Source organism: Megalobrama amblycephala, linkage group LG16, assembly GCF_018812025.1.
Source record: "Megalobrama amblycephala isolate DHTTF-2021 linkage group LG16, ASM1881202v1, whole genome shotgun sequence".
NCBI lineage: Eukaryota > Metazoa > Chordata > Actinopteri > Cypriniformes > Xenocyprididae > Megalobrama > Megalobrama amblycephala.
In genome coordinates this window covers 10,044,637-10,068,049 of record NC_063059.1, presented here as the reverse complement: position 1 = coordinate 10,068,049, position 23,413 = coordinate 10,044,637, and the positions used below count along the sequence as shown (strand labels likewise).

At 37.2% G+C, this 23,413-nt stretch overlaps 1 protein-coding gene across 8 annotated transcripts in view; it reads right to left on the bottom strand.

Moving 5' to 3' along the window:
* The window catches only part of LOC125248158 (von Willebrand factor A domain-containing protein 5A-like), a 32,925-nt gene extending 10,655 nt beyond the window's left edge, over positions 1–22,270 (bottom strand). For 7 of the 8 annotated variants that reach the window (XR_007180260.1, XM_048159840.1, XM_048159837.1 and 4 more), the window contains exons 1-13: positions 22,150–22,201; positions 12,903–12,954; positions 12,582–12,784; positions 12,038–12,260; positions 10,229–10,389; positions 10,040–10,154; positions 6,794–6,969; positions 6,402–6,490; positions 6,167–6,311; positions 6,001–6,080; positions 5,800–5,914; positions 5,566–5,724; positions 5,286–5,389 (exon numbers count right to left, since the gene is read on the bottom strand). Coding sequence is in view for 7 of the 8 variants with exons in the window: in XM_048159840.1 (XP_048015797.1) it covers positions 5,286–5,389; positions 5,566–5,724; positions 5,800–5,914; positions 6,001–6,080; positions 6,167–6,311; positions 6,402–6,490; positions 6,794–6,969; positions 10,040–10,154; positions 10,229–10,389; positions 12,038–12,260; positions 12,582–12,784; positions 12,903–12,945 (1,613 nt within the window). In the remaining variant the exon portion in view is untranslated. The other variant, XM_048159838.1, reaches the window with a different exon arrangement.
* Between the last annotated feature and the right edge of the window lie 1,143 nt (positions 22,271–23,413).

The following is a 23,413-nucleotide window of genomic DNA, read 5'->3' as shown; positions in this document are numbered from 1 at the left end:
TTTTACTACAGTAAACTCTAGTGTATATTGTAGTAATATACCCTATAGTTGTAGAAAACTATAGTATTTGGGTAATTTGTTTATATTACCCTCAACAACTATAGAATTACCACAGCAAATAAAAGTACTATACTATACTATGGTTCAAAAACACTATAGTATTTACTATAAATTACTATAGTATTTTTTTCATCTGGTCCAAGCCATGTCTAATCATTTTACAACAGGCGTCCAATCAAAACAGACTTCTGGAAAAACTGAATTGACCAATGACATTTGAGCTTACACTGAAATAAGTAAAGTCCCGCCCCACGACTGACAAAAATCAAAAGTGTTCGCGCGAGCGAAATAGAAGATTGAGCGCGAGTGTGGGGAATGATGACGCGCGTGCTGCGAATCTTGTCCGAGCACGCGAGGGCTTGATCTGCGCGCAGAGGAGATGTCATGCGCGCGCGCGGGTTTAAAATGAGCTTGCGGGCTCCTGTTTCCTCGCGTGCAGATCTGTTATCCTCTCGCGGAAGTGATTTACTGCGCGCGCAAGCATCAATTGTGCGCTCGGTCATTAATGGCATTAAAATGCCGCCATAGAGAAAACCCGCATAATTTAAACATATTACTGTTATGTCATGATTTGTAGTTTTAAGAGTTTTTCAGGCGAGAATGTGCTGGTTTAAAGCTCAAATTTGTGGTTTATTGATAAAGATAGCGCCTTTCTGAAAACTGAATTGGACGTTGTCAGAGTTGTGAGATCCAGGCGATCACTGGACGCTCAGCGCTCATGTACCCCGCCGAGAGCTGCCTTACTTCGGCAAGTCCTTCTGACATTTGCCGCTGGCTCCGTTTTGGCTGAGGGCAACGTGACGTTTCATAACTTTATATATTTAGGCTATTTAACTTTTGTATCTAAAGCGCTGATTTTGTACGCTTAACTGAATTGTTTGCTTTATTTCTTATTGTATATTCTTATACCTTTTATAATGGCTATTATTGATCATTAAAACTGACATTTAACAAAAAAAGACAGGGTTGTGTTTTATGTTATAGCCTATTTCATTTCATTACAGTGAAGATAATCAGAGTATGCACAAATAGTATTACATTTAAAATTTTTTGAAATATAAATACGAAAAGAGGCAGGGTTGTTTAATATTTCGTTTTGTTATAAATATATGCAGACATTGCAGATAATCAATCACTCGTTGCCTGAGGCTATTAATATGTTTTTGTTTGTTTTTTTAAATAAAACGAAAAGAGGCAGAGTGGTGTTTTATAACAAATTTTGTTTTATTGTTGGCTAAAATATACAAACAGAGATAATCGGTAAAGCCAGAGCGAGCTGAGTGACGTTATCAAGTTATGCTGCTGTTCCATTTGCAGAATCACCGGACTTGTGTTCTCCCGTCCACGGGGGTTTGTTCTCCTGAGTCGAACTTGCCAAGTCCTAACTACCAAGGACGCGAGTCCGAACTTTGCGAACTTGGTTTTGAGAAACGCCTTTGGTGCCGTAGCTCGTCAGTCCATCGGGCCATCTGATCATTCTGGGGTGCGTTTCCCAAAGCGAACTATGGTCGCAAGTTCCGTCGTTACCAATAGAGTTCAATGGGACTTGCGACCATGGTTCACCAACGATGCTTTCGGGAAACTCACCCCTGATTGGCTGTTCAGCTACTGCCACCTGCTGGTATGGAAAGGCATTTCATCTTACGCAGGCGCAGAATGGACGTGCTACTTGGCTGTCGAGCGTCGGTTTGGTGTGTCAGGGCAACTTGGGACCCAGACGCTGCCGACATGAGCCAACACCGCAGTCTGCTTTCGTCGTCACTAGTTTGTCAGCGTCGGCTTAGTGTGCTCCTGCCTTTACGATCATTTCTCAACCGTGCGTAAGTGATTCATAGAATGAGCGTACGCACAGAAAACACATGTATGCCTCTCTTTCAGGATTTATGTGTACACACACACTCTAAGATCAACTCTGTGCGATCGCACTCTTTATAAGTGAGGCCCCATGTTTTTTGTTTGTTTGTTTGTTTCTTTCTTTCTTTTCAAAGAGAGATCATGATTCTCCCACAATTCTGGACAACATCTAAACAGAATAATATGTAGTTTACTAGAAGTTATAACAAAATATTAATTGCTGCAGTCTATTTAAAATGTTTATTTTGAATGATATTTAAAAAAAAAAAAAAAGTATGCTTTAATGAATGATTCAATGACTTACTAATAACTTCTTCACTTTATTCAACACTGGATGAATCAGTGTTTTTAAACAAATCTTTTGCATGAATGATTCAATGACATTTTGTCGTCACCTATTGGCAAAACAATGTAATCGATAAATGCATTATTTGAAGCGACGTTACGTTCAAATAGTGACTTAAAGGTGTCCTAGAATTTAAAATGTAATTTACCTTGGCATAGTTGAATATTAAGACTTCTATACATGGAAATGACATACAGTGAGTCTCAAACACCATTGTTTCCTCCTTCTTATGTAAATCTCGTGCATGAAAAACACCACTGAAAAACAGTCGAATCTCAATATAACACCGACTGTGACGCAACAGTGGGGATCATTTTTATTTACTCATTTTGAGAGTTATATTAGCTGTATGAGCTCATTCTATTATTTATGCAATGTATTATAGAGTTGCGACTCTTGCAAGCTTGGGGATGGGGAGCACGAGCATTTAAAGATGTACACGTACTGAATCGGCGCATTTTGAATTACACTCCAAAATAGGCAGTTAAAACATGGTATAATAAAAAAATCTATGGGGTATTTGGAGTTGAAACTTCAAAGGCACATTCTGGGGACACCTTAGACTCATATTACATCTTGTGAAATGGTGTTCTAGGGCACATTTAAGGCCTGTTCACACCAAGTACGATAACTTCAAAGATAACTGTAACAGTAACTATATTTTCCTCCACACCAACGAACGATAATGGTCTGTTTATTCTAAGCTCACACACTGCAGTTTTAAAGTGTGCTTTTGCTGTTTTTGTTGCATTTACATGGCTTTAACCAGCAGATGTCCTCATCATGCTATGTTTCGAGTGCATAGCTAGTGTAATCGATCTAATCTAACAGCCACTAGCCTGGCATTATGATCTCAAATTTAATACTTCTCACCATTTATTCCAAAGGGTATGACTGATTGTTTTTGACTTGATTGGTTTTCCATATATCCATTTTCAAGTATCCTTGAAAAGGGGGTTTGACTTGTAAAACAGTGGTGGCTTTTTCTGGACCTCAACGATTAACTTCTCCACAGTGTCGTCTGAAATTTTAAATGCGCGAGGCCTTGAATTAGAATGGATTCTGATTGCCTATCAATTATTTTATCGTTCAACAGCTGGAAAAAAAAAAAAATCATTGTGATCCTAACAATATTGTTTCTCTATATAGTTATCGTTATAGCTGTGGTGTGGACAGTGCTATTTTTTTTATATTTAGATATATCTTTATTGTTATCTTTATAGTTATAGTTCTTGGTGTGAATGGGCATTTACTCTATTTTGATCAATACCATAGACATCAGTGTTTATATCCGAACTATAAACTCAGTGTTTCCCATACATTAACTAGACTGTGGTGGCCCGCCACATTCTAATTTGTCCCGCCACAGTCTCAAAGTAGGCCTGTCGCGATATTTTAAATAACCGATTGATATTGCGCTCTTTTATACGGCAAAAATGGGAGTCATAGAGCAAAAGAAATAGACTAGCACCAATTAAGTTTTTGTGCACTATATTCAAAGTTATCTGAAGCCATTCCATAGCTTTATGTGAGGGACAGAAGAATATGCATGCATGCCCAGTGGGAAACACTGAAACTTTTATTCCAATGATCATTTGAATATTTGTAACAAAAAAAATAAAACTGTGTGGTTGAAAAGACTGTTTGTGAAGCTGTTTCATACCTCTTTCTGGCACTTCACTCACAAATTAACTTTGTTTGAATTACCCGCAGACCAACCTCTCCCCGGAAGACTCACTAGCATCAACTTCAGCACTCTCCGTTTGAACTCAGCCTTCCTTGTTTTCTCCGACTCTCATTCCACTTCAAAACTAATGCAAGTAACCTTTCTATTAAGTGTTAGATATGTTATGTTAAGATTAGCCCCTATTTAAAAAGGTGGTTTTGGTTCCTTGCCAAACCAACCATAACCACAAACGTAAAATACAGACGAGAACTGACAAAAACTGAGGGAGAACACAGGGAATATATACACGTGTCAAACAAAGGGGCAAAGGAGGCTAATGAACAAGACATAACTGGGACAAATGAACTCTAATGAGGGTAACTAAGGGAACAAACTAGTGGCGGGAAAAATGAGAACAAGGGACATGTGACACAGGAAACAAACAAAGAACCCCAACATATATCTAGTCCCATTTATAAAATTTTCATTGTATCTTGATTTTCTTGATTGTCTCTGTGTTCACTGCTCATGAATCAAGGTCACTTTAATGTGCAATTTTGTTACATGCTCTTATGCTGTTTTGTATTAACAGTGTTATCCTGCTTGGCCAGAAGAATAGTCTTTCTTTGAATTGAGAAAAGATCAACAAACAGGTGGGCAAACAGAACAGTCGATTGTAAAATGAATTCTGCTACAATTAATTCTAAAGATTATATAAATATTTATAATGAATTCTATCAAGTTATAATTAATTATTAATATTTCCCCTTTGAGCTAATTTGCTACCGTATATTGAAGATTAATGTTTTTAATTTTTAATAAAATAAAAAGTTTGCTTATTTGCAGATCAATGCATTTTAAATTTCTGCACTAATGGTTTTAATGCTGACTAATGATAAGTCTAACTAGTGCTGGCAATAATAATAATAATAATAATAATAATAATAATAATAATAAACATTGTTCATCAATCAGTATTTTTTACTTTTAATACTTGAATACATAAAAAAATCAAGAATGTTTGTACTTTTACAAGTAAAACTGAAAATGAAAACTGGAGTGAACATTTATTAGGGTTTCTGTACTTTACTTCATCCTGCACTGGTGTGAACAGGTTCAACATGTGGAAAACTGACTTAATGACACTTGAGTGTGTGTGTGTGTGTGTGTGTGTGTGTGTGTACATGTCTACATGTTTTTCTATTCCGGTGTGGACCTGAATACACATAGTCTCATGGGGACTCATGTCACCGTGAGGACCTAAATTGAGGTCCTCATGAGGATACATGAGGATACAGGCTTATAAATCATACAGCCTCTGAAACGCATCTACAGTGTGTGTGTGTGTGTGTGTATTACCCTGTGTCTTCTGTTGGTTTAAGAGTAAACTGGAGCTGGTTAGTCACTGGTTGATCTTTCAGCCTGTATTTCAGAGTTACTGCCCCTTCTGTCTTTCCTGAACTCTATAACAAGGGAGAAACAGAACGTAACATAAGCATTTGATGATTTTACACTCTTCGACTACTTTCTTCAGGGCCAGTGTTGTAACACATCTAAGTTAGGACAGGCTGTGAGGCCCTCTGAGAGCGGGCTAATAGTCTTAAAAAATCCTTTACAATTAAACCATTGAGTGTTTGACCTGTCCTTTCAGCTGAGCATAGATGAGCGCCCTCTGACCCTGAAACAGGGAACTGATGGGTGGGGACAGCATGTCCACCGTAACGCCTTCAGGAATGGTCCAGTCCACAGAGATACTATCCACAGCCGGCTGAAGAGCAAACCTGAGTGACTGCATCACCTGAGGAGGAGACCAGAAGAAAAAGCAGTAAATACTTGAACTGACTGTCCAGTCTGTTTCTACAGCATATCTTACTTTGGGCTGCATGCGTTTAGTGCCTCTGATGAACTGAGCATGACCAGAACTTTTTCTGGCCATTCCTTTGATGAGAGCTGCACTCGCACTCTTGCTAATCCCGAAGGAGAAACACCTGAAGACACAAAAACACTAATCACCCGACATGAGCTGAATGCTGCGATATCAGTAAAAGAGGAGGAGTGAGACGAGTGCGCCCACCTGTGAGAGTAGGCGTGACTTTTCACCAGATCCAGTACCTCTTTAGTGTTATGCACCTTTCCATCAGTGAAGATGAACAGCTGAGAGAGAATCAGTGTCAGGCTGAGAAAAAACACCTCACCAATATTCAGAAAGAGTGTTCAATGATTAATACGTTTGGCTGTACCTGTCGGGGGTGATCAGGGTAACAGGGCTGACTATAGATGTGTTTCAGAGGTTGTAGGATCTCTGTGCCGCCCATGTCTGCCTTCATGTTCTTCACTCTCTTTAGAGCCTCCTCCATTGTGTCCTCACTGTACACAACACTCTGACTGCAATGACACACACCACAGTCTCTCACAAAACCACCGCTAAACAACATGAGGTCATTCCTGAAGAACAACTAACATCTGGTTACTAACGGGAAGAAGGACTCAAAGTGAGAGCCGAATCCATAGATGTTGAAGTAGCATCCGATGGGCAGACTCTTCAGCAGCAGCAGCAGCGTGTCCTAGAGAGAAACATGCACAGATGAGACTGAATAAATGATGTTAACAAAGTTCGGGAGGAGCACGTTCAGATAATTAACCTAATTAACACGCAAGCAGTTAATCAACTTAATTAACAATTGAGTTCTCCTCACTCCTCACTTCTAGTCCTAATTATTCTTATCACAACCAGCTCAATTCGAGCTCAGAGCCCTGCCCCCAGACAGCATGCCAAATACGCATAACCTCTACTCTACTTAATCATATGCATGTGTGAACTCGTGAAATCTCAATAAATGTGACATATTATAAATCATAAATCTTACTCTTGCACTTTTGATGCGCATCCGTGCGCCTTTCCAACGATGCATTTTGCAGCGCATACTGCGTGATCTGTCCACTACAAAAACAAACTCACCTTGAGATTCCAATGATGCCATCAGGTCTGCAGGGAACTCTGGGTACAAACTGATCATGAGCACCGGGTCGCCCATCAGAGAGCCTGAAACAGAGACAGTGTAAACGGGGTAATACGGTGTAAATGGTCTGAATTCAGCACTGTGTTATGCTGTACAACAATCTGTATCTATGAACACTATCACTTGGTAATAAGGTCTCTAGTGTTCCACTAACCTGCTGCACAGCAGTAACCAGACAGACTCCAGACAATGCCTTTGAATATGCTTTAATCATGGCCTAGTTTGACCCAAAACTATCATTCTTGTCTGCTACACACTTTCATGCACTTACTTTGCATGCACATTTTCCATAGTATATACTTTTAGGGCACAAGTAGGAAAACTGGGACATAGTAAAGCTTTGAGGATTACTTGCAAATCACAGGCAGATATGTTTATTTAGGTTTAAAGGTCCCGTTCTTCGTGATCCCATGTTTCAAACTTTAGTTAGTGTGTAATGTTGTTGTTAGAGTATAAATAAAATCTGTAAAATTTTAAAGCTCAAAGTTCAATGCCAAGCGAGATATTTTATTTAACAGAAGTCGCCTACATCAAACGGCCAGTTTGGACTACATCCCTCTACTTCCTTCTTTAATGACATCACTAAAACAGTTTTTTGACTAACCTCCGCCCACAGGAATACACAAGAGTTGCGTTTGTAGAGTGTGTTTGTCGCCATGTCGTCGAAACGCTGTTATTTTCATCCCGCAGTCCAATCACCGGGTCTGATTCCGGCTCAAATTGATAGGGTAAAATTAAAGACATGTTTACAATAACACTGAGCGCATGCATCTCCACGTTATGGTAAGAGGCGTGACCTTTCCGGGCAAGGTTCGCTAAGCTGCTGTCGAATCACAACACAGGAACCGCTGGCACAATCAGAACTCGTTACGTATTTCTGAAGGAGGGACTTCATAGAACAAGGAAGTCATCAGCCCGTTTTTATGACAGTGGAAACAGCGGTATACAGATAAGTAAATTATGTGAAAAATACTGTGTTTTTTTTACACGCGAAACATGAACACATGTTATATTGCACACTATAAACACAATCAAAGCTTCAAAAAACCACGGAAAAACGGGACCTTTAAAGGAAAACTATGCAAAAGATCATGAATGATTTTTCATTGTAGGCAGTGCTTGAAATGGGCCGGTATGCCATTATTTTTACCATTAGCGTACCGCCAGTTGTGTACCAGCCCTTCTGAAATGTTGCATGTACGGAAGCCCGCCAAGCCCTCCCTTCTTCAGGAACGCGTTATGAACTGAGCATCGGCACTTTTATTTTTCCACTTCAAGCACTGATTGTAAGGCAAAATCACTTTAATTGCTTAGTGAGACATGAACACCAATGGTCAGATAAATGTCTTCATGAGGAAATTCTGGCAATGTCTGATATTTTACATTGCAGTCTAGGGCTGGGACAATAAATTATGTTTTATTAGCAAAGATTTATCCAATCATCACGTCATTCCAACCAGCTGTCGGTAATCAGCAATCAAAATGTCTACCCAATCAGCATGAGTGGAGGTCTACATATGCAGTCGACTCACCTATGTTTCTGGACAGTTTTCAGCATCCCTCCATCACCCTGTCTCCTCACACTCGCCTGGTTACTTTCCTAACCACAAATATGGGGGGAGTACTCTGGCTTTAGGCCAAAATACCAAGCTCAGAGCCCTCCCCTCGGACAGTATGCGATATATGCATACTACTTTACTATCTCGTGAAACTGATACATCGCGATTCTCCAATTGATTCTGGATCAATTCTGATGCTTTCTCTCTCCAATCAATTCTGGGCTCAGTTTTTAATGGTGCTCTAGGCTAGTTTTTAACCACAGTATGCATACTGAAAATCTCAATCATTTGGAGAATTGCGACGCATTGGTTTATTGACCCAGCCCTATTGCAGTCATGAGTGTGAAGCTCCCCTCAGCATCAGTGGAACAGCCATCTTGCCTATAATGTGTACAGGGACATTTCCTCAGAGGAGGCAAGGGAGACAGTATCTCCTCAAAAAACTGGATGAGAAAAGAATCGATATTACAAAAGATAAAATGCAAATATTACAAAATGTGACATTATCACTTTTATAAAGTAACAGTGTCCAACAGCGACACATCAGGTAAAGTTACAGTGGGAGGCTTGCCTACTCAGTCCCCATTGAGTTAAAACAGACACCCTAAAGTGTACAGTGGGTTTAGTGGGGGGTAATTGAAAATGAAAGGGGGAAAGTTGCATCGTGCTTTGAATGGATATGAACGGTTATGATTGGATATGACTAGCTTATGTGATAAATCCCACCTCTTTTCGTGTGCATTCTCATTGGCCTAAAGACGGCGTTAATGGGAAGACTAATTAAAAAGTAAGTAAACAACTCAGCCATTTCACCACTTTATATCACGTCAAAACCAAACTTAAAATGGCCTGAAAACATGATGACTGTGGAGGTTTTTAGTGCGCAATCAGCTTGGGGAAATTAAAGGTAAATCTTCGTATCTGTGTATGTGACCAGAATCTTGAGGACATAATAAGTGTTTCATTTTGGACTATTTTAAACCGGTTTGGGTGGTACCACTGCAGAGCAGCACAGTGCCTGTACTGTGTTCTTCCGCAAGACGCATGCAGTTCTGTTTATTAACTTATTATTTATTAACGCTAGAGCGGCAAACGTTACAGACTGCAGCTTTAAACTGTTACTGCCTTTAGTTATTATTTTGGAATAAATGTAAAAAACTAACTTGATGAAATTTATACTTGGTTTTATAAATAGAACATTACATAGTTATTGCAAAAAAATACAAAATAGAACTGTATTTGGTCTCTCTTTTTTATGTAATGTTTATTTAACCAGGAAAATTAAGAATAACGTACATACATTCGCATTTGATATACATTATATAAAAAATTTGAGGATAAAAACACCACCGCACACCACTGGATGTGTATCCTGCAGTCTGACAGAGAAATAAATAGTCGCAGTGTGCCATGATCTCACTGGTATCACATTGTATAAGCAACAATTGTAAAGGACAGTAAAATCCATACAGTCTGTACTGGCTATAACTCACATATTAAAGTACTGAATTTGTGCACAAGCAAAACCATATAACTGGCTGAGCTGTGGCTGCTCCAGCCTCCACGACAGCAGTGGGCTGATGGGTATTCTCATAGTACAGAAGCAGCTCAACATCTTTATCGAACTGGTGACCAGCACTCAGATTCACCTACACACACCATTACAGGCTTCTTGAAACTGTGGGGTTAAGTGCATAAAAACTGACACAGAGATGCACAGTACCGTGGCGTGAGTGTGGTCAGAGTTGAGGAACACCAGAGGATCCAGAGGGCAGCTGGACTCCAGTCTGGAGATGCGGTCTGACGATCTCACATCGACAGTCAGAGACAGTGTGTACGGAATAACACATGCTGAGGAAATTTCTGGAACACCAGCAGCTGAAGCTGAGACAGTCACATGGACAAACAGAGATACTGTATAACACCAGTCAATATAGAGCCAAACCACATAACCAGAACCGACCTGTTCCCCTGGTTGGTTTAGGACAAAGCCGATTCGACTTCTGAACAACAAAGCACTGTACTACCCATTTCTGATTACTATCAATGTTGAAAACTGTTGTGCTGCTTCAGATTTCTGTGGAAACTGTCATACATTTTATTTTTCAGGATTTTTTGATGAATTGAAAGATTTGACTGTCACTTTTGATTCATTTAATTTGTCCTTGATTTAAATTGTAGTGTATCATGGTTTCCACAAAAATATAAACTATTTTCAAGATTGATAATAATCAGAAATGTTTCTTAAGCAGCAATATTAGAATGATTTCTGAAGGATCATGTGACACTGAAGACTGGAGTAATGATGCTGAATACTCTACGGAAGAGGATTAGGGCCAAGCAATAATAAAAAAATAAAACCATCTCGAGATTAAAAGTCGTTAAATTTCGAGAAAAAAGTCTAGATAAAATGTTTAGAATAAACTCGTTTAATTACGAGAAAAAACTCGTTAAATTTCGAGAAAAAAGACGAGATAAAACGTTGAGAATAAACTCATTAAATTACGAGAAAAAACTCGTTAAATTTCGAGAAAAAAGACGAGATAAAACGTTGAGAATAAACTCGTTAAATTACGAGAAAAAACTTGTTAAATTTCGAGAAAAAAGTTGAGATAAAATGTTGAGAATAAACTCGTTAAATTATGAGAAAAAAACTCGTTAAATTTCGAGAAAAAAGTCGAGATAAAATGTTGAGAATAAAGTCATTAAATTACGAGAAAAAACTCGTTAAATTTCTAGAAAAAAGTCGAGATAAAATGTTGAGAATAAACTTGTTAAATTACGAGAAAAAAACTCGTTAAATTTAGAGAAAAAAGTCTAGATAAAATGTTGAGAATAAACTCATTAAATTATGAGAATAAAGTAATTAAATTACGAGAAAAAAGTTGTTAAATTATGAGAACAAATTCGTAATTTAACGAATTTGTTCTCGTAATTTAACGACTTTTTTCTCATAATTTAATGATTTTATTCTGAACATTTTATCACGCCTTTTTTCTCAAAATTTAACGACATTTTTCTCATAATTTAACGAATTTGTTCTCGTAATTTAACGACTTTTTTCTCATAATTTAACAAGTTTATTCTCAACATTTTATCTCGACTTTTTTCTCGAAATTTAAAACTTTAATCTCGAGATGGTTTTATTTTTTTATTATTGCTTGGCCCTAATCCTCTTCCGTAATACTCAGCTTTGATCACAGGAATAAATTACATTTTACTATATATTCACATATAAAATGTAGTAAATGCAGCTTTGCTAAGCAGAAGATACTCAAAAACCTTTAAAAAATTTTGATTATTCCAAACTTTTGGCTAGTGCCGTAAGTGACTGTAAGAGGTTTAACTATATCTGAGAAGAAAAGTTTCATAAAAAGATTTCTTGTTCATTTGTTTTGGTTGGTTTTCAAACCTTTCAAACCTTACAAGCTGCTTTAAATCAGATGTAACTGATTATGTAGAAAGACACAATGGAATACGTTTGTATATGATGATGATCTTGAGGTCTTTTGTGAAATCAGGTAAACAGCACCTGCGGGTGTGTATCTGGGGTTGAGTACAGCTGGCAGACAGAAGTGCAGCGCATGGTTGGCCTGAACGCTGAGCTCGATCACATAGATGATGGTGATGGAGGCATTCTGACCCGGAGACAAACAGCCGACACTGAGTTTGAAGACACCCGAACTCTCATCGCTCCCTTCCAACAGAAACGCCTGCTGACCCGAACTCACAGCATCATCATACTGATCCAGCGCCTGGAAGAGACAAATACACCCATAGCCACTTTTATTCCAGCTGACACAGAATTTATAATAAGAAAAAGATATGGGCACAAGGAAGAAAATCCCTGCTCGTTTCTTTCTGATCTGAACATTCCACATTTTTAATTAATCACAACTACTGTGTTTTGTGTCATGGAATGAAACGCACAGGATTGTGGGATATCATATATCCTGCCTGCGGAGGCAGCATTTCTCAGTTTACGGATGCACACAGGTGTGTTTGATTAAGGTCAGAGTGAGCAGGAATCAAACACCTCTCACAGATAAAACACATTACCGCCGGTTTAGACTCACGCTCTGTTTGTCTTGCACCTCCGCCACAATCTCCTGCTCTCCGATCTTGGCACTGAAGTGGCAGACGGCGGCATCCCTGGGCAGCGGGAAGATGAACACGGCCTCCAGCGGATGCTCCTCCTCATTGACATACTGCAGACTGGAGCTGACAGAGGCCACATGATCCAGAACCTGCAGCTGCACTGAGATGCTCTTCAGAGGAACTGAGAGAAACACATACATTAGAAGATCTGCACCTACTGCTGTAATTAAGAATTAAACATCATAGCGAATATAAACAATTAAAGCTGTAATTAACAGGAGGGAGTAGAGAACTTATACCTGGCACATTTATGTGAGACACAAGACCACAGCACCTCCTCATACTGATGCTCTGTGAGAACAAATCAGCATTTACTGCACATTATATTTCATGTAACGTGTGTCTGTTTGCACATAACCTCAATTACATTCCATATAATTTGCTGCGAGATAAAGAGCTGCTGTATAAAATTGTGTATCAGTACAGTAATATCATAAACAGCAACGCATTACAAGTAACTTGAGTTACATAACCAGATTACTTTTCAAGTAACTAGTAAAGTAATGCATTACTTTTTCAGTTTACAACAAAATTTTTGAGAGAAAGTGCAGAGGTGTTGTGTGCACTGTGTAAACATGATGGTTATTGTAGTTCTAGACTAAATGTCAATCTCAGAATTTTACACAAACCTGTAATAATTAACTATATTAAATTACACAAATATACTTCATGTATTTAATCGCACTTTATTAACCAATGTCTTTGCTGCTGACCTTCAGTGATCTAATTCAACCATACTAATAAGCAAAAATGACTTAAAACGGATATAAAATATAAAACGGATAGTTCCGACCCATTTCTGATTGGTTGAGCCGCGTTCAAAGCCGTTGTAAAATTCCCGAAAACATACAGCTGACATGAGTATCGATGCACCACTGAGTGTGTATGTTGCTGCGTCTGTCTTAGTAACCACTCTTAGCAACGTAAACATATGTTTGTACTCAACTGATTTTGTTTATTGAAGCTTACTGCATTATGTAGAAGAGTATTGTGAGGGAGATAGAGAGACCGAGTGTATTACCTGAATTCAGTCCTATGTTCATAATAAAAAATCCGTTTGAATATCTGCTGCGATTTTGTCCTTTTAACATTTAATGGGTTTTCCCATGCCCTGCTGACAGCGCTAGTCAAAGACATTCTCGTCTTATTTCATGTTCACAACAAGTTTCAATATAAAAGTCTTTGCGACTGAGTGACTCGCTCATAAAGACAATCTTTGCCGCCATCTAATGGCGTAATAAGTGTAACTTCTGTTGCTGTTCCCGGTCAGGGACTGTTTTTTTCCAGTGGAAGGAAGGCTTTTAATGATATTACTTCATGAAAGTTGCATTGATACATATTTTTTGGCTTTAATATTTGTGTTGTGTGGTAACCGTTTTATAAAAGCAATAAGCCCCAAGAAGCCATGGTTTACCTTGAATTTATAACAACTATGGGTCATGCCTAACAACGCCCCTTAGCTGTTATAAATTCACTGTAAACCACAGCTTATTGGGGCTTATTGCTTTATTAGATTAGATTTAGGAATAAGAGTGTTGAACTTCCTTTTCCTGTATCCTCTTCTTCTTTAATCCAGAATGGCAGCACAGCTGAAAGGTTTGTATGAGCTGCGCCCTCTACTGTACAGGCATAAATATGCATTTCCTTCAGCCTGTGACTTATTCTTTTCACTTTTAGTTTCACTTTTTTTTGTTGTTATTAAAAAAACAAACAAGCAAGCCCAGCCCAGGTGAGAAAAAGTAATGCAAAAGTAATGTAATGCATTACTTTCCATAAAAAGTAATTAAGTAACGCAATTAGTTACTTTTTTAGGGAGTAACACAATATTGTAATGCATTACTTTTAAAAGTAACTTTCCCTAACACTGATCGTAAATACAGTAAACATACATTCTTAGAAGAATAATAGTAAGGCATTGCAATTTTAAAGGTGCTAATGGGAAATAAAAAATAATTCAAAGGTAACATTTTAAAAACGTTTAGTGTAGCTTACAGTTTTTCTCAGTCGCTTTGGTCTTGAATCATCCTGAACATTTGCAAACCAGTAAGTGCATTTCTTGAAACAAACATTGGATTACCTGTAGAAGCCTATAACTTACTCAGAATGTACAGTTATGTTTTTGTTTGTTTGTTTTTGTTTTGTTTTTTGGTTGCTAACAAGCATTGTTCAATATTGAAGCCACATTTTCAAAACTATTCAAAACTATTCATATACAGTCTGCATTACCAACACTAATCTTGGCCAAACAGTTAATCTCAACTCTAAAACTCACTCAGATGTCTCAAAATAAGCTTGTTCTACCACAACTCTGGCAACAATTCTCATTCAGTAAGCATACATGTCATTCATGACACAATGACCTAAAAAACACTAACAACAGAGATCATTACATCAATGATCAAATGACTTATGGATGGATGGATGGATGGATAGTACTGTGTGCATTTTGCATTTTGAATGTTATAGGGTTTACAATGCTTAAGATCATCAGCTTTCACAACAGCATCAAACTCATTTCCATCAACACCTCTGAATGCATAACAATGCTCAATGAAGAGCTTTGTAACAAGTTTTTCAACCACAAAATAAACATTTTCACCCAAAACAAGAATGTTGGTGATTTTACAGAATACTGGCAGCTCATCTTTTATCTCTGTGCATATAGCAAGACCAGGTCTATATTCAGTGCCATCAAGTTTAGTCCAACTGAGTAAATGTATGTCTGTACTGTAATTTGCAAAGCATTTACCAAGTTTTCACCATTTTCATAGTCACTTAGAGAGAAATAGTTCATTGGTCCAAATTCTTTCCGCTGTAAACTGAGCGCTTCCCAGTGACTTCCTATTGTCATTTGATGTTTTTTCACAAGCGACTTTGTGATGTTCTTAAAACTTTTTAGCATGTTTTTGAAAAATTTGTTTTTGGCCTCATATTGCATGCTCCAAAAGTGCAAAAGAGGTCCTATTTTCCTTATGCACAAAGGATAATGGACCATAAAATGATGCTTCGGTATTAACCTTTTCTGAGGGTACACCAATTTGAAAAGCTGATGGTGCTCACTGATCAAGTGTTTCAAAAAAACAGTCATGCTATAAGTAACAACAGGTGAAAAGACAATATTAGTAATGTGCAGTAAGATGAGCAACAAGTTCCAGTTTGGATTTCCTCGAGACACAATGTCACCAAAAAGTAAGGATGTGTTTTGCACCAAACAGAGTGTCTGTATAGAATTCAATCCAATGGAATTTCCACAATGTTCCAAGTTGATATTTGTCGGGAGGTTTCTGCACTCTGTGTAACCAAAGTCAAAAGAATAAATCCTTAAAAGGAGATAATTTTTTATATGAAATTTTCAGTCATGTATCCAAATAAAAGTTTCAGCTCATACTGAGTGACACCCTCTAGTATATCATGCATTATATCAAAGGAATAATTGGAACAAACATGAAACATACAGTAAAGTGTTCAACGAAGAGTCTCTTCCCTAGTGAAAAAAAAGTATACTTTATTGTACTTTAAATATATTCCCTTTTTCTATAGTATACTGCAAATATACTAACAAAAAATGTACTATCATTAAATATATAAAAAGTATATTAGTATCATATTTTCACAATGCAACTTTTAACACACTTTAAAATAATTGTACTTTAGTATATTTTCTAAAAAATATATTTTAGAAAAATATACTTGAAGTGTAAGTTCAGTTTATTTTTTAAAAGTGTATGTATTTGCACTTTATAAAAATATATTTGAGGTATATTTTAACAGTGTGCTGAAAATGATCATTGTAACAATGCACTGGAAGTATATTTAAAAAATACATTATTTAATATCCTGAAGTTGTAGTGTAGCTAATGTTAAATTTGAGTATATTTTTATTATATTTTTTTACTTCTTCATCCTTGGAATTCATTATATTACTGTTTATTTCAGTATGAATGCATTACAAACCCATTTAGTATATGCAGTGTAGCCTATACAATTTCCAAATATGTGTAAATGTTTATTAAGTTTACACTGGCAGAATCATTTTACAATCGTACACACAAATCTATATTAAACAACACACCAGCAGCACAAGTAATGTGAAAAAATATGTCGAGTGGTTAAACTTATCGGAATTCAAATGTCTCTTCAACTTGGTCTGTGACCAATCAGATATTGTTGCTCACTGCCTTCAGCCAATCAGAGCTGCTGACGTCACGGTCGTCGTCTGAATCCCCTCGCTCAGTCACTCAGGTGAAGTATAATGTCGCAATGTATAATTTATTTAATAAAACACTGAAAGCGCAATACATCGCTCAATCTTGGGGATTCTGACCAGTTCAATCAAGTGACATCGCAGACTGACCGTGATGGCGACGACAACCGGCTAATGTAATGGCCTACGCGATCCTGAAAGAACCGGAGAAAAGTGCTGCTATTGGGAGGTGAGTTGTAGTCTACCAGTTACCAAACTTTATTTTATTTTCTTTAACAAACGGAGAGCGATATTTCGCCTTGATATCTCCTTTTTGAGTTTTTGTGTGGTGGTTTATGGCACATGTTTGTATGCAGCACCAAAACATTCATATGATTGGTCAAATCGGCCCGTTTTCTGTACGATATTAATTCATAAAGTGTTTTATGCTTGACTATGTACCGAAAACAATATCGACATGCCATTCTGATACAGTTCCCTGCTGCTAATCCTCATTTACTGTTCAAAAATAGTATTGGTTCAATGTAGGATTTAGACAGACTATTGTAAACGTGAATAAAGAGTTGAACATGTTGTCTTATATCTTTGGTATATTCTGTCAACCAGTGGCGAGGCCAGAAATCTTCAAGTGGGTGGACCTTGGTGAAATAGGGTGGACCTCTATTTTTTTTCTAATATATATATATATATATAGGCTATATATATATATATATATATATATATAGCTTGTTGTTTATTCACTTCATTTTATTATCACGGGAAATGACGTGGATGATATGTGAATCAGCGTCCACCATTTTGCGAGCAATAAAGAAAAGTGCCACGTCGCAATATTGAAAATATTTCCATTTTAAACCAATGAAGACGAGCCAGGAAATCACACAACCAATGTGCAAACTTTGCGTGAGAGTTATGTGGGTGAAGAAGTCTCAAACTCCAGTCAATTATTCACTACAGAAACAAAGTAAAAACCTGACTTGAGTTTTTGGCATCCGACGCTGCAATAACGGCGCATATTCTCTTAGAGATGAGAGATGACTCTAATTTATTTTCTTAATATTTCTCTTGTGGCCCATAGTGAGAAAAATGGTTTCGTTAATTTGAGAAGTATTTCGTGTTTAACAAGTTGTTCTTTAAATGAGGAGCTATCTAATTAATATTTTATTGTCCTCGCAGCGCGTCGGTTATGCGGTGATGCGCTATGATATCGCGGGGCAAATTAATTGCAATATTAATTTAATAATAAAAGTAGCATGATAATAATAAAAAAAAATTAATAGCCCTGCATGCCCATCCACTATATGCCACTGTGAAGGAATAAACGGCATTCGGACTCGGCATCAAATCGATTAACTGTTTTATCCAAATTCACGCACAGACCGTTCAGTGTTTAGTACTGCAATGTCCGAGTCTCTCTTGTCTCATGTCTTTTCAGTCGGCGCAAGCAAGAAACATTTACTAGACCGTGGACTAGCTTTGACTCCCTGAACAGTGTCCGCGCAGCCGAATTTTTATGACCATGGACGGTGCGCGTGTGCATGCGTCCGAACGCGTCTTTCCGAGCTCATGGGCAAAGTTGAAAGGCCCGCGCGCTCAAGGGCAAATGAGTATCTTAGAAAGATTTGCGCTCTCAACTGTGCGCGAGACGGAGGGGAACGTGGGAAAAGAAGTAGGCTATACCCGGGCCTTAACCGCTCCAAATTAGTGGACTGGAGCTGACGGATCACATCGGGAATAAATTGGGATGGGGCTTGTTTGGAGAGTTACCGTCATAATGGTGTGGGGGAAGGATACTGAACCAAAGCTCGATTTAATTTAATTGTCATTACTTCATTTTTAAATTGGTTACACACAGATGACTACCACAGAATACATTGTTATAATATAAACATATCATGTTATATGTACTTTTAATAATACATTTTTCAAATCATATATAGGCCTTCGCAACAGATATGACTATTTCCAGACCCAAGTAGTGTCTGGAAATAAAATGAAATATTCTGGCACCTTTGATTGGGTGGGCCAGCCATCAATCTGGGTGGGCCAGTGCCGCCCTGGCCCTTCTGTAGCCTCGCCACTGCTGTCAACAGATGCTGTTCTTCACGAGTCTCTGCGGTCATCATTGTGCCATCAGACACAATGAGAAGCTCATCAGAAAATGGAATATAATGTGTCATTTGTATTTGTGTATAGAGGGTCACCATGGTCCAATATATTTTTTTTTCTTTAATGAAAAACATGGTAAGTTTTGCTGAATCTAAGTTTAAATAAAAACTATTGGATTTGTCAATGAAATATGTCTCTTCATTAGTGATGTTGTTACATTTTATTTATTTTAATGGCCTTGAAAACAAATGCATTCAACTTTGGGAAAATGTGTTAAACTGTATTTAAATAGTAGCACAACTGTATTGTGTGAGATTATGTAATTCAAAGTACAGTAGTCAACATTTGAAGTGGATCAAAAAAGTTAGGACAACTTTGATTAAAGGTTTTGATCCGCTTCAAATGTTGACTATATTATACAAAGTATAAGTAATAACAAAGTGTATTGTTATTGACTGCAAAGTGTGTAATGTTTAATATTTGGAATAAGCCAAAGGTACTGAGCATACAGTATATACTATTACCTGTAAAATAATATATTCAGTGTATATTGCTTGTGTTTTCTGAAGACACTCGTAATTATTTTGTAATGTACTTAAATCACAAATAAAGTGTACTTATAACACAAAGTGTACATAACAGAAATAAAGTATACTTATAATACAACGTATATTATAACAAAAAAATATACTTTTAACACAAATAAAATATACTTATAACACGAATTAAGTACACTTTAATATCACTAATCAAGCATGTAATTAGTCCCTACACAGACATATACTTAAAGTGTACTAAGTATACTTGAAGTTGTTCCAATTTAGCACATAAGTATACTAAATATACTTAAAGTTATATTTTAATACTACTTAATTTCAACTTAAATATACTTAGTACAAAATGAGTTGTTTCAAAATAGCACACTTTAAATGAACTAATCATTAACACACTTGAAATATACTAATAATTAGTCTTGCTGCAAGTATACTTAGTATACTTTTTTTTTCACTAGGGTTTTAACCCCATATACATAGTTCAACTGTGTATCTGACTGAATGTCCCTGCAGTGCATCAGGGCTGTTTTTTTCATGGACAACTACCCTTAGGTCATCCTCACTATAAACATTCTGGGCATCAGTTTTTTCAGTTAGACACAAGTGACAAAATTGATTACTGTTAAAAGACTCAGTAAAACCAAGAAGAGCATGCATTGCCAAGTTATCTCCTACAAACTGACAAATTGAACCATAAACCTTTTCAGAAGAAATGGGCAATATAAATCCCCTCATTCTCAAGAATTTTAACATTCATTTATCAAAGGAGCTAAAATGGCATCAAATCCATACTTTTTAACATCTTCAGAGAGAAACTAAGTGGATGTTCAGTACAGCAGAGTTGAACTTCGGTGGAAGATTTCTCAGAATAAAATAAAGACAGCCAATCTTGTGAATCCCATGTTTTGACCCCAGGGGATTGCAGGTCTCGAAATCATCGTAATACAGTTGTATCTGTAAGGAACTGTGTTTCGAAAACATTGGGTGGCCTCTTCAGTAACTTCCATCACTAAATTCTTTGTAGAAAACCTGTGCAATCCTACTATTATTGCTGGGGTTGTTACAAAAGCAATGAAAAATTATGCACAGTTTAGACATTAGTTTCACTGAATGTGTCAAAAGTTTTGAAAATGTGGCTTCAGTATAGACCCCTTAATCGCCTACGTCACTGTGACGTCACCGCTCTAGCTGGAGGCAAAACATAAATAAGAACTCATAGCAGGCGCGCTAAAAGTTTGAGGTTTTGACTTTAAAATGTCGTCTTCTTGTGTTTTTGGCTGCCAGAATAGAAGGAACAGTACTTTTGGATCAAAACTAAAGTTTTACCAGATCCCGGCAGACATTCCTTCACAGAAATCAAGAAGACAACTGTGGTTGAATGCAATACAGCGTACAGACTGGACGGAGACGATCATAAATAATACTCGTGTTTGCAGTGCACACTTCATATCAGGTAAAATAATCGATGCATATGTAATGGTGTGTTGGTTTTATCTAGTATAAATCAGCAGGTTTCTGTTTTATAGGTGAAAAGTCGCCAACTCATCGCACTAGATAGCTTAAATGTTAAACAAACATACAGCGATAGATGTGTGTGCCATCCTTTGAATGGTCTCTTAAAATAATCCACATTGCTAGCCATAATCATAGTTAGCCCAGCGTTAGGTTACATTAGACAATAAGCTTTGACAAAATTCCCCGAACCACCCGAAAGTAATTCATATGTTGTCTAGGAAATATCCAAAACTTAAGTTAATTTACAAAAATAGCTGTCACGGTCCCGCAGAACCAGTGACTGTACGTATTCGGACAGTTCTGAACCTTCTTCTGCATCTATGTTTAATAAATCCCTCCTAAAACATGCTAGCTTACGCTTGTCAACATTGAGTCCAGCGTCTCTTTTTGCCTCCAGCTAAGCCCCGCCCACCAGGAAACGTTGCAATGTTTACAAACTTTTAAGGGGTCTATTGACCAATGCTTGTTAGCATTAAAAAAAAAAAAGAAACTGTAATGTGCTTGACAGTTTACAATAACTAGTTCAACCATTTTGCATTTAACAGCTTATGTGATTGAACTAATGCTTACATTTTTTGAAGGGTACGACTAACAGGGAACCAGTATAATACATTTTGAGCAAGTACATAATCAATAGCATGTATGTACCAAAGCATTTACAAATTGTTCAAAAGAATGATACATTTCTTTTATGATGTGCAAAAGTGACAAGATGATGGTGATGTGGAGGTTCAACAAGTAGTTTTGAGAATTGTGATCTTAGAAATGTTCTAATTCCACTGAGAAAAACTAATACACAACTTATTAATAAGGCATATTATGTGCAGATGAGCGCAGAATATTAACGCAATTTAATTACAAGCGTTTCCCAAATAAAACCGTTACAAAGAAAATGCTTAACCTGTAAATAAACGTGTTCATATTCTTCTGCGCTCATCTGCACTTAGTATGCTTTATTATAATGTTTACTGAATTTGGTCTTTTAAAATCACTGTCTTAGTAACGTTAGCTACATTAAGCGTTTCAGAACGTCACACTGAAAGCGATGAAATCATTTCCACTAACTTCCTTAGAAAGTGAAAGTGAACAGGAAACACGTCTTACTGTTTTTATAAATCCTCAGCGATCGACTCAGTAAATAAGATGAAAATGACTTTGTTACTTCAGGAAGAATCGGATGATCTGGCTGAAATAAAACTGAAACTGAGAAACTGAATCAAAGCAGCGGTTCTGAGGTGAAGCTGCGGCCTGCGGGCGAGATGTGGGGCTCATGAATATTAAGTACGTCACGTCATGGACGTGCTACGTCTCAACGTGCTTCTGCACGCCCTAGTTCAATTTTCACGCTGATCAACGAGATTCACAAACCAATATACCAATATGGTTTGTAATGCACTACAGAGTTATCATTGTAAGCTAGAAAATCTGAAGTATGATCTATTTGGTTGTTCTCTTAAAATTAAGAGTATAAATACCCCTGTCATTTGACATAGCCTACACCTCATAGTGAAAGGCAGTGTATGTCACAAAATGTTTGTTTTTTTTCATCTTCTGTTTTTACTGAGTATCTGATTTACCCCCTTTAGAGTTTTAAAAGTCATTAGTACAAGGTTTTGTTGACAATGACATATGCTATTTCCTTGACACTTGGCAAGTAGCCTATTAAAATGTGTTATATAAACGGGTTGAGTGATTGTGGGGTCACAGATAACGGTTGTGCTGCTCTGGCTTTATGAAATCAAACCTCTCACAACTGAAAGTTTATGGTGAACAAAATGTTGGTAGCCTAGCTGCTCATGATTAATTGGCTGTTTATTATTTCTTAAAGGTATTGTCACGGTTTGCGTTTGTTTTTATTTTCCTATATTTCATTGGTTGGTTAGTTTCCCTGTGACCTAGTTTTCCCCAGTAGCCTGTGTAATTAAGTAATCATTTTTCTCACCTGTGTCTTGTTAATTATCTTGTAAAGGTCCTTTGTTTGTCTTATGTATATATATATCCTGTTCTCCCTCAGACTTTGTTGGTTCTTGTTTGTGGTTTTCTTCTGTGTTTTCCTGGTTCCTGTTTGATGATTAAACGGATAGTTCACCCAAAAATGAAAATTATCCCATGATTTACTCACCCTCAATCCATCCTAGGTGTATATGACCATCTTTTTCATACGAACAAAATCGGAGATATATTGAAAATATCCTTTGTCCTCCAAGGTTTATAACGGTTGAGAATATGGGAACCCAAATTCAAAAAAAAAAAAAAAGATCCATACAAGTCCAGAGGGTTAATAAAGCAACATAACCACTGGTCTAGCATTGTCAAATCTGCCTTGTATAATATATATTTTAAATGCTATTGCAGAATAATTCTAGGT